At 51.6% G+C, this 12,071-nt stretch overlaps 1 protein-coding gene across 1 annotated transcript in view; it reads right to left on the bottom strand.

The window, feature by feature from the left end:
• Positions 1–2,929, bottom strand: part of LOC149441805 (uncharacterized) — a 61,929-nt gene extending 59,000 nt beyond the window's left edge. Inside the window, exon 1 of the mRNA XM_089656870.1 lies at positions 2,579–2,929. Coding sequence (XP_089512996.1) covers positions 2,579–2,929 — 351 coding nt within the window. The remainder of the gene's footprint in view (positions 1–2,578) is intronic.
• Between the last annotated feature and the right edge of the window lie 9,142 nt (positions 2,930–12,071).

The following is a 12,071-nucleotide window of genomic DNA, read 5'->3' as shown; positions in this document are numbered from 1 at the left end:
CAAAAGTACGTGACCATCACACCTGCTACATGACCATCACACCTACTACATGACCAAAAGTACGTGACCATCACACCTACTACATGACCATCACATCCACTACATGACCAAAAGTACATGACCATCACACCTACTACATGACCAAAAGTATGTGACCATCGCACCTACTACATGACCAAAAGTATGTGACCATCGCACCTACTACATGACCAAAAGTATGTGACCATCACACCTACTACATGACCATCACATCCACTACATGACCAAAAGTATTTGACCATCACACCTACTACATGACCAAAAGTATGTGACCATCACACCTACTACATGACCAAAAGTATGTGACTATCACACCTACTACATGACCAAAAGTACGTGACCATCACATCTACTAAAAGACCAATACTATGTGAACCCCTCTGCAAATGATGGAGTTCAGGTGTCTCCAGTGAAGGGTCCTGGTAACAAAAGCATTGTAGACAATAGTGCTCCTCCAACCTTGTGGTAACAGTTTGGTGAAGACCCTTTTCTGTCCTCCATGACTGTCCCCTGTGTACAAGGACAGCTCCATAAAGACATGGTGTGACCAGTTTGGGGATGGAGGAACTCGAGTGTCCTGAACACCTTTGGGATGAACTGAAGTGCCAACTGTGATCTAGATCTTCTCATCCAATGGCAGTACTTAACCCATGGCCGGTGCAAGGATTTTTGTCCACACAGGTGAAGGTGCATTTTGCATCAGTGTCTCCCATCACTGTGCCCTCTCTTTCATGGTGTTCCCAATCACTGTGCTCCCATGACTGTGCCCCCCCCCCCATCACTGTGCTCCCCCTGCCACTGTGTCCCCTATCATTGTGCCTCCCTTTTACTTTGCCCTCCCCAATTACTATGTTCTTACTGGGCAGGAGCCGCCAGGAGCCAGAGTCCAGGGTGGAGCTGGCAGGCGGAGCAACTCTGTGCAGAGGTGGTTAGTGCATCATCAGTAGCTTAGGATGCCGACCGTGATCAGCAATGGACGACTGCAATGGAAGACAAGTGTTTTATAAACACAAATGCCCAGCAGGTGGCCAGGGATTTGGATTTTACCCCCCCCCATATCCCTGCACCCTAAGGAGGTTGCTTAAGCTGCCTTTTGCTGGCACTGGCCCTGACCTCATAAATGGCCACAAATTCCCCCAGACACCATCCAAAATCTTTGGAAAGTCTTCCTAGGATAATGGAGGATGATATAGCCGAAGAGGGCAACTCCATACTGGTGGCCATGGAGGAAGGGTGGCAACTCCTTATGAATGGCCATGGAGCGAGGGGGCAACTCCATATGCATGGCCATGGAGGGAGGGGGCAACTCCATATGAATGGCCATGGAGCGAGGGGGCAACTCCATATGAATGGCCATGGAGGGAGGGGGCAACTCCACATGAATGGCCATGGAGGGAGGGGGCAACTTCATATGAATGGCCATGGAGGGAGGGGGCAACTCCACATGAATGGCCATGGAGGGAGGGGGCAACTCCATATGCATGGCCAGGGAGGGAGGGGGCAACTCCATATGGAATGGCCATGGAGGGAGGGGGCAACTCCATATGGAATGGCCATGGAGGGAGGGGGCAACTCCATATGCATGGCCATGGAGGGAGGGGGCAACTCCATATGAATGGCCATGGAGGGAGGGGGCAACTCCATATGGATGGCCATGGTTGGTTCTGGAATGGGAAGTCCAACAAGCTCATGTAGGTGTGATGGTGAGGTGGCCACAATATTTTGTCTGACAAATGTGAGGTTTTATTAATAAATGCGGAGGAACGTTGCTGCGGTGCTGGGGACATGCCGGGGACATTTATCTTTCTATATTCAGAGCAGACCATGCAGCTGCTCTGGGGCCCCTCACTCCTTCCTACGTAGGGATTTATATAGGTAGCACTTTTGTAATTAAATAAATCCAGATCTAGTTTTTGAGCAATTATTAGGATTTTTAGGATTAGGATTGTGGACTTGCCTTTAATATGGAGACCGGGGAGCCGGGGAAGGGGACCTTAATGCTTTGTTATGGGGCCCCATCAGGAATAGATCGATCTGTAGGGAAGGTTCCCTACAGGAATGGTTGGAGATATAAACTTTCCTCGGATTTCACTTTTAACCAATTTAATGTCAGTTGGCGGCTGACTGGATTGCAACTGACATTTTGCTGCCTCTTCCCCTCCTCCGACATGTGATTGTAATCTGGTCAGATCTCTCAGCGCTGTGGCTCCGGATGTCGTTTTGTTCCGTTTAACCACAAACTCCAATCTAGAGGCCACTGTGAAGATCCCATCTGCGTGTCGGTCACAATTACAGACAGATTGCCCCTCCATCAGATGACAGTTGACCGGTCTGGTCTATGCTGAAGCTTTTCTAGTAGAAATAGTTTCTTCGTCTGGACAGACTTTAGGGAGCAGCTGGACCTGTAGGCTCTACCTGGCCATCTCCTGGAACCTGATGGTCCCACTTCTGTCCTAAGTGGGAGTGTGGCTTGTCTTCCCAAAGATGAGCACCACTGCATCTACTGCCCCCTTCCCCAAGATGACCACCATTGATCTACTGCCCCCTTCCCCAAGATGATCACCATTGCATCTACTGCCCCCTTCCCCAAGATGATCACCATTGCATCTACTGCCCCCTTCCCGAAGATGAGCACCATTGCATCTACTGCCCCCTTCCCGAAGATGACCACCATTGCATCTACTGCCCTCTTCCCCAAGATGACCACCATTGCATCTACTGCCCTCTTCCCCAAGATGAGCACCATTGCATCTACTGTCCCCTTCCCCAAGATGACCACCACTGCATCTACTGCCCCCTTCCCCAAGATGACCACCATTGCATCTACTGCCCCCTTCCCCAAGATGAGCACCATTGGATCTACTGCCACCTTCCCCAAGATGACCAACATTGATCTACTGCCCCCTTCCCTAAGATAAGCACCATTGCCTCTACTGCCCCCTTCCCCAAGATGAGCACCATTGGATCTACTGCCACCTTCCCCAAGATGAGCACCATTGCATCTACTGCCCCCTTCCCCAAGATGAGCACCATTGGATCTACTGCCCCCTTCCCCAAGATGAGCACCATTGGATCTACTGCCACCTTCCCCAAGATGAGCACCGTTGCATCTACTGCCCCCTTCCCAAAGATGACTACTATTGCCTCTACTGCCCCCTTCCCTAAGATAAGCACCATTTCATCTACTGTCCCCTTCCCCAAGATGACCACTACTGCCTCTACTGCCCCCTTCCCTAAGATGACCACCATTGCATCTACTGCCCCCTTCCCTAAGATGACTACCATTGCCTCTACTGCCCCCTTCTCCAAGATGAGCACAATTGCCTCTACTGCCCCCTTCCCCAAGACGACCACCATTGCATCTACTGCTCCCTTCCCCAAGATGAGCACCATTGCATCTACTGCTCCCTTCCCCAAGATAAGCACCACTGCATCCGCTGCCCCCTTACCCAAGATGACCACCATTGATCTACTGCCCCCTTCCCTAAGATAAGCACCATTGCATCTACTGCCACCTTCCCAAAGATGAGCACCATTGCCTCTACTGCCCCCTTCCCAAAGATGACCACCATTGCCTCTATTGCCCCCTTCGCCAAGATGAGCAACATTGCATCTACGGCCCCCTTCCCCAAGATGAGCACCATTGCCTCTACTGCCCCCTTCCCCAAGATGACCACCATTGCCTCTACTGCCCCCTTCCCCAAGATGACCACCATTGCATCTACTGCTCCTTTCCCCAAGATAAGCACCACTGCATCCGCTGCTCCCTTCCCCAAAATGACCACCATTGATCTACTGCCCCCTTCCCTAAGATAAGCACCATTGCATCTACTGCCCCCTTCCCCAAGATGAGCACCATTGGATCTACTGCCCCCTTCCCAAAGATGACCACCATTGCCTCTACTGCCCCCTTCCCCAAGATGACCACCATTGCATCTACTGCCCCCTTCCCCAAGATGAGCACCATTGCCTCTACTGCCCCCTTCCCCAAGATGAGCACCATTGCCTCTACTGCCCCCTTCCCCAAGATGAGCACCATTGCCTCTACTGCCCCCTTCCCCAAGATGACCACCATTGCATCTACTGCTCCTTTCCCCAAGATAAGCACCACTGCATCCGCTGCCCCCTTCCCCAAAATGACCACCATTGATCTACTGCCCCCTTCCCTAAGATAAGCACCATTGCATCTACTGCCCCCTTCCCCAAGATGAGCACCATTGGATCTACTGCCCCCTTCCCAAAGATGACCACCATTGCCTCTACTGCCCCCTTCCCAAAGATGACCACCATTGCCTCTATTGCCCCCTTCGCCAAGATGAGCAACATTGCATCTACGGCCCCCTTCCCCAAGATGAGCACCATTGCCTCTACTGCCCCCTTCCCAAAGATGACCACCATTGATCTACTGCCCCCTTCCCTAAGATAAGCACCATTGCCTCTATTGCCCCCTTTGCCAAGATGAGCACCATTGCATCTACTGCTCCCTTTGCTGTGACGACCCCCATCCCAGTAACAAGCACCATGGTCTCCACTAATCACCCCCTCCCCCAACTCCTTTCCATCAACATACATATATGTGTATTCATGGACCTTCTGGGAAGTGGCAGTGCCTGCCTTCATCCAATCAGCTATGAGCGCCTGCCTTCATCCAATCAGCTATGAGTGTCTGCCTTCATCCAATCAGCTATGAGTGCCTGCCTTCATCCAATCAGCTATGAGCGTCTGCCTTCATCCAATCAGCTATGAGCGCCTGCCTTCATCCAATCAGCTATGAGCGCCTGCCTTCATCCAATCAGCTATGAGCGCCTGCCTTCTTCCAATCAGCTATGAGCGCCTGCCTTCATCCAATCAGCTATGAGCGCCTGCCTTCTTCCAATCAGCTATGAGCGCCTGCCTTCATCCAATCAGCTATGAGCGCCTGCCTTCATCCATTCAGCTATGAGCGCCTGCCTTCTTCCAATCAGCTATGAGCGCCTGCCTTCATCCAATCAGCTATGAGCGCCTGCCTTCATCCAATCAGCTATGAGCGCCTGCCTTCATCCAATCAGCTATGAGCGCCTGCCTTCATCCAATCAGCTATGAGCGCCTGCCTTCATCCAATCAGCTATGAGCGCCTGCCTTCATCCAATCAGCTATGAGCGCCTGTCTTCATCCAATCAGCTCTGAGCGCCTGCCTTCATCCAATCAGCTATGAGCGCCTGCCTTCATCCAATCAGCTATGAGCGCCTGCCTTCATCCAATCAGCTATGAGCGCCTGCCTTCATCCAATCAGCTATGAGCGCCTGCCTTCATCCAATCAGCTATGAGCGCCTGCCTTCATCCAATCAGCTATGAGCGCCTGCCTTCATCCAATCAGCTATGAGCGCCTGCCTTCATCCAATCAGCTAAGAGCGCCTGCCTTCATCCAATCAGCTATGAGAAGATCGTTTCCATCAATAAAAGTGCCACCTGAGGTCACCATGGTCATGTCCCAGAGATTGCACCATCACAACTAATTATTAGGATCAGCCCATCCCCCCCCAGACAGATCAATATGTAACCTGCGTCATCATCATCCGCGTATTTCTCATCACGGCTCAGGCAGATGGGTCAGGTGAGGGTAGGAGGGAGATGAGACGTTGGGCGTTGTCAGTCAATTTCCCATATGTATAGCCTGGAGGTCAGAGGAGGACAGGGGCAGGCCGGGCCTCACACCTCACTGTTCTATGTAGAATATAGGGGCAGGTTCTGGGACCAGAACACGACCACAAGGACTTCTGAACCAGAACTTTGTATATTTGTGGAATGGAGGCTGACATATAAATCCTCCCCTCGGCCTCCTCAGTCTTGCACAGCTGTACCTCTCCTGGACTGAAACGGCTTACTCTACTTTCACCGCACACTCTGAGCTTCTCACAATGTGCATTAGAAGCTGCAGCAAACCAGATAGAGCTGGCCCTCCCCACCTGCCGTGATCTGCTTGCATTGCATAGAGAAGCACAGAGACCCAGTGATGATATCACCAGGTCTAAAATAAAGTAAACAGAAAGGGTTTATTTGAAAATGTCACTTTTGAGGGGGGGGGGGAGGTGAATTAACCAGATTAAACTTGACTGAAAAAGGAACTCCTGACCCCCCCCCCCCATCCTCAACCCAACCCCTCATCCCAACCCCCACCTATAGACACAGCCGCATCTCATTTTACCCCCCAATCTCAGACTGTAAACGGTTTCTGTGTGGTGGTTCTCCTTTCAGACATTTTCCTCTACTTCCTGTGCTGGTGACCCCCAGGGAATGGCTGTAAATTCCCCGGAGTGCATTCTAACGCGTTCCTCTTCCCTGCAGCCCCATCCCCCTCTTCCCTGCAGCCCCATCCCCGGGTTCTGATGGACTTCTGCTTTAATCAAACACATAGTTCAGGCCAATTATAGGAAGCCACAGAGAAAAAATAACTTCAGGCCCAGAAAAGGGCGGCCACGCCTTTCCCATTGCTCTGCTGAGCCCTCCCCTGCAAATGGTGCATTTTGGTGCATTCCGGTGCATTTTTGATGCGTTTTACTGCATTCCAGTACAGTTCTGCTCAGAAAAAATGCCGCCTGTGCTACTTTTTTTTCCTGCACCCGGAACTGCAAGTGCTGATGTGAACGATGACACCGACAACCATATCACCGACTTTCTGTGCGTTTTGGATGCAGAAAAAAAGCAACTGAAACGCATGGAGTGTGATCTGCCCCTTAGGGCCAGTTCACACTATGGAAACACAGTCCAGATGCGTTTCCGCATACGTGTTTTAGGCGTGTCCCGGTGCGTTTTTCATGCGTTCCAGTTCATTCCCCCCCCTCCTTTTCTTCAATTCAAATATGGACATGTGCATTCCAGTGCATTTTTGGTGCGTTTTGGTGCATTCCGGTGCATTTTTGATACATTTTACCACATTCCAGTGCAATTCTATGCAGGAAAAATGCAGCCGTTTCTACTTTTTTTTTCTTGCAACCGGAACGGTAAGCGCTGATGTGAACGATGACACCGACAACCATATCACCGACTTTCTGTGCGTTTTGGATGCAGAAAAAAAGCAACTGAAACGCATGGAGTGTGAACCGGCCCTAAAATTGAAGAAAAACAAGAAAAAATGAACCGGAACACATCAATAGCGTGCAGGGGCGGACTGACAACTCATGGGGCCCCCCGCAAATAGGGGATCATGGGGCCCCTGTGTCCTTGCCCACACTCAAAGCACACCCAAAAAACCCTATAAAAAAGGTAACAGGGGCATCTCATGGGGCCCCTACGGACCCTGGGCCCTCAGGCAGTGCCCGAGTGCCTAAATGGTCGGTCCACCCCTGATAATGCGTCAATAATGCGAGCGGAACGCCATCTGGACTGCGTTTCTATAGTGTGAACCAGGGGCGGACTGACAACTCATGGGGCCCCCGGGCAATAGGGGATCATGGGGCCCCTGTGTCCTTGCCCAAACCCAAAAAAGCCTATGAAAGGTACCAGGGGCATCTCATGGGGCTCCCTACTGACCCCGGGCCCTCGGGCACTGCCTGAGTTTCCAAATGGTCAGTCCGCCCCTGGTGTGGTCTGGCCCTAAGGGTTGGTTCACACTACAGAAACACAGTCCAGATGCATTCCCCATGTGCGTTCCGGTGCATGTTTTATACTTTCTAGTTATTCTTTCCCCTCTCTTATTCTTCAATGTAAATAGGGACATGTGCGTTTTTGGTGCGTTTTACCGCGTTCCAGTACAATTCTGTGCAGGAAAAATGCCGCCTGTTCTACTTTTTTTCTCCAGCACCCAGAACGCACCAGGACTGCAAGCGCTGATGTGAACGATGACACTGACCACCATATCACCGACTTTCTGTGCGTTTTGTATTCCATTTATGAACTTCAGTACAAGCAGCCTGTCAGATGTTGTCATGCTATAGCCGCCAGCAGTGATCATTGTGTTCTGCGGTCAGGGAAGGTAGATCACAGTAGCTCTGCGGGAGGGATTCCCCCGTCAGCCCGAACTGTGTCTATGAGAGAACTGAGCCATTTGCTGACATCTACAGGCTGCTGAAAGCCGGCCACAGATGGATGGAATGTCAGCCGGTCCAGCAGAGAGGTCATGGAGACCCCCGGGGTGACAGCTGAAGCCGGGGGGGGCTCAGCCTTCTGAAGAGCGATTTGCTGACATCTACAGGCTGCTGAAAGCCGGCCACAGATGGATGGAATGTCAGCCGGTCCAGCAGAGAGGTCATGGAGACCCCCGGGGTGACAGCTGAAGCCGGGGGGGGGCTCAGCCTTCTGAAGAGCGATTTGCTGACATCTACAGGCTGCTGAAAGCCGGCCACAGATGGATGGAATGTCAGCCGGTCCAGCAGAGAGGTCATGGAGACCCCCGGGGTGACAGCTGAAGCCGGGGGGCTCAGCCTTCTGAAGAGCGATTTGCTGACCGGGTGCAGGCCACGATGAAACAAAAGGGTTCTGAATTTGACATTTTATTTTGAATGGCATAATGAAGATTTCCTTCCTGTAGCCACTCAGTGCCGGCGGGAGGGAAGGGGGAGGGGCCGGCGTTCAGCGGTTGCAGGAGAAAAATGATTGGTTCCTGTATATGCCGCCCCCACTGCCCCTACTGTCCAAGTGCAAAACAGAATGTGATAGGCTGCATGGGCCCCTGGAGAATGGGGCGGGGTCACCTTTGTGACCCCTGTTACACCAGGGGTTAGGGGCACGGCGGCTGTTAAACATGGAGCCCAATACAGCCAACCTGACAGCCTCCCCCCCTCCCCGAAAAAAAACGTTTACTATGTTTCACTTATGAATGGACACAGTGAGGGATTGTGCCAATCACTTATTGTGCTCATTCAGGAAAGGAAGGGCTGGTAAATGTGACGTATGCAGAGGACCCCTCCCCCTCTCTCCATCCTGAAGGATCCTATTGTGTGCTTGCAGCTGCCAGTGGGAAGCAGAGGATGGAAGCCGGGAGCACTGCAGGAATGGGGGGGTACACGGGGGGGGGGGGGCCTTGGCAGCAGAGGGAAATGCATGGACCACAGCGAGGATGATTGGTGCAGCGAGGGGGCGCATCCTGGAACCGATCCCCTGTATGGCTCTCTCTGCAGCAGGAAGGAGAGGAGAAGAAGCCGGCTTTCAGCTGCTGCAGAGAGATCCATACAGGGGGATCGGTTCCAGTAAGTGCCCCCCTCGTCATATCGATTGCCCTCCCGGCCCACATTCGATTCACCCAGCCGCCTGGGCCCCGTACAGAAGGGCAGGTGATACCCCCTTATCCACTGCCCTGGGTGGGGGTGGTGGCATAAACACGGCTAAACTATGGGGTATTACCACCCCCCCAAACTGCAAATGTAAAGGAGCCCTTACTGCCCTGAGCCCCCTATAGGGCGGCTGTCTCACTGATGTACTGCGGTTTTCCTGCGGGTTAACTTGGAGTCCACCACGAGCAAATCTTCGAACCGGCGGGGTGACCGCGGCAGAACACCACCAAGGGAGCCAAAAAAATCATTGCTGCCCATCAGGAGTTTGCCAAAGAGCTCCACGGCAACCTGCAACCCTCCTGGGAAGACGTTCTGTGGGCTGATGGAACAAAGGATCAATTGATCAATGCCCAGCGCGATGTACAGTGCAGAAAGGTCACAGCTTCCCAACATCAAAACATCATCCCAACTGTGAAGCATGGTGGAGGGAACATGCATTTCCTTTGTGCATTATTGCCGAGCATTTCCAATGCGTTTTTGAAATTAGGATTTGGAGTGGATGGAATTAAAGTGGAACGGCACGGCATCCGAGCACCACAAACCAAAAATGCTGTTTAATTTATTGTTAATATTCAAAGCAAGCTCCCCCACCCATCCATCCATGTCTCCATCCATCCATGTTTCCATCCATGTCTCCATCCATCCATCCATGTCTTCATCCATCCATGTTTCCATCCATGTCTCCATCCATCCATCCATGTCTCCATCCATCCATCCATCCATGTCTCCATCCATCCATCCATGTCTTCATCCATCCATGTTTCCATCCATGTCTCCATCCATCCATCCATGTCTCCATCCATCCATGTCTCCATCCATCCATCCATGTCTTCATCCATCCATGTTTCCATCCATGTCTCCATCCATCCATCCATGTCTCCATCCATCCATGTCTCCATCCATCCATCCATGTCTCCATCCATCCATGTCTCCATCCATCCATCCATGTCTCCATCCATCCATGTCTCCATCCATCCATCCATCCATGTCTCCATCCATCCATCCATGTCTTCATCCATCCATGTTTCCATCCATGTCTCCATCCATCCATCCATGTCTCCATCCATCCATGTCTCCATCCATCCATGTCTTCATCCATCCATGTTTCCATCCATGTCTCCATCCATCCATCCATGTCTCCATCCATCCATGTCTCCATCCATCCATCCATGTCTCCATCCATCCATGTTTCCATCCATGTCTCCATCCATCCATGTCTCCATCCATCCATGTTTCCATCCATGTCTCCATCCATCCATCCATGTCTCCATCCATCCATGTCTCCATCCATCCATCCATCCATGTCTCCATCCATCCATCCATGTCTCCATTCATCCATCCATGACTCCATCCATCCATGTCTCCATTCATCTATGTTGCCATTTATTTATTTTATTGCAGGTACTGATGTGGGCTGATGGAACAAAGGATCAATTGTTCGGGAAGAATGCCCAGCTCAATGTACAGTGCAGAAAGGTCATCAAAACGTCATCCCAACTGTGAAGCATGGTTTGGAGAACATGCATTTTATTACTCTTAAACACCCCCCACCCCCCACCCCCCGGGTATTTCTGGCAGTGGCCATTTATATATATATATTTATTATATTATTTTTTTATTTATTTTTCTTCAACATAAGAAAACAACGTTTTTCAAAATGGACAACAGAATTCCTTTCAAATAGAAACAAGAGAAAAGTAAAAATGAACCAAGAAAAATAAATTGAAAAACAGGCATTCTCGTATGTGGCCATCTTAAATAAGGGCATTTACTTCCTGGAATCTATCCGCCCTTAGCTCAGGCATTGAGCTGAGAACCCTCCCTCCTGAAGGCTCCTGGGATGTGTGACGTCATTTGCCTAGGCATGGAAACCAGGAAGTGACTGAAGAAATGTTAAAAAAAAAAAAAAGTTTAAAGCAAGTAAATATAATCGACTTTCCCATCGATGAACTAACGCTGGCAGCAGAAGGGTTACAAATAGTTTGTGTTGATGGAGAGGGCGGAGTTCCACTTTAACAGCCATTGACCAAAGCTTGTTGATTGGTTGGCAATACATCCCAGACCACGTTCCATGCACTTTGAGGCTTTGTTTTTGACAGAGCAAGGGAATAGGTGCTGGAACGCCTTTCTTCTGAGTCACCCTTGTCTCCGCCCCTACCCACCTCTGAGCACCGCCCCTTGGTTCTGCCCCCTACCCACCACCGAGCACTGCCCCTTGGTTCTGCCCCCTACCTACCTCTGAGCACCGCCCCTTGATTCCGCCCCCTACCTACCTCTGAGCACCGCCCCTTGATTCCGCCCCCTACCTACCTCTGAGCACCGCCCCTTGATTCTGCCCCCTACCTACCTCTGAGCACCGCCCCTTGGTTCCACCCCTAACTCTGAGCACCGCCCTTTGGTTCCACCCCTAACTCTGAGCAATGCCCCTTGGTTCTGCCCCCTACCTACCACTGCTCACCACCGAGCACCGGCCCTTGATTCCGCCCCCTACCTCTGAGCACCACCCTTTGATTCCGCCCCTACCTACCTCTGAGCACCGCCCCTTGGTTCAACCCCTACCTCTGAGCACCGCCCCTTGGTTCCACCCCTACCTCTGAGCACCGCCCTTGGTTCCACCTTCTACTGACAAGCACCGCCCTTGGTTCCACCCCTACCTCTGAGCACCGCCCCTTGGTTCCACCCCTACCTCTGAGCACCGCCCTTGGTTCCACCCTCTACTGACAAGCACCGCCCTTGGTTCCACCCCCTACCCACTACCTCCCCTTTTGTAGAATACAGAACCAA

Source organism: Staurois parvus, unplaced genomic scaffold (assembly GCF_062004578.1).
Source record: "Staurois parvus isolate SC_StPar_1 unplaced genomic scaffold, SC_StPar_1.0 ptg000945l, whole genome shotgun sequence".
In the NCBI taxonomy this organism is placed as follows: domain Eukaryota; kingdom Metazoa; phylum Chordata; class Amphibia; order Anura; family Ranidae; genus Staurois; species Staurois parvus.
This window is presented reverse-complemented; position numbering and strand designations above follow the sequence as displayed.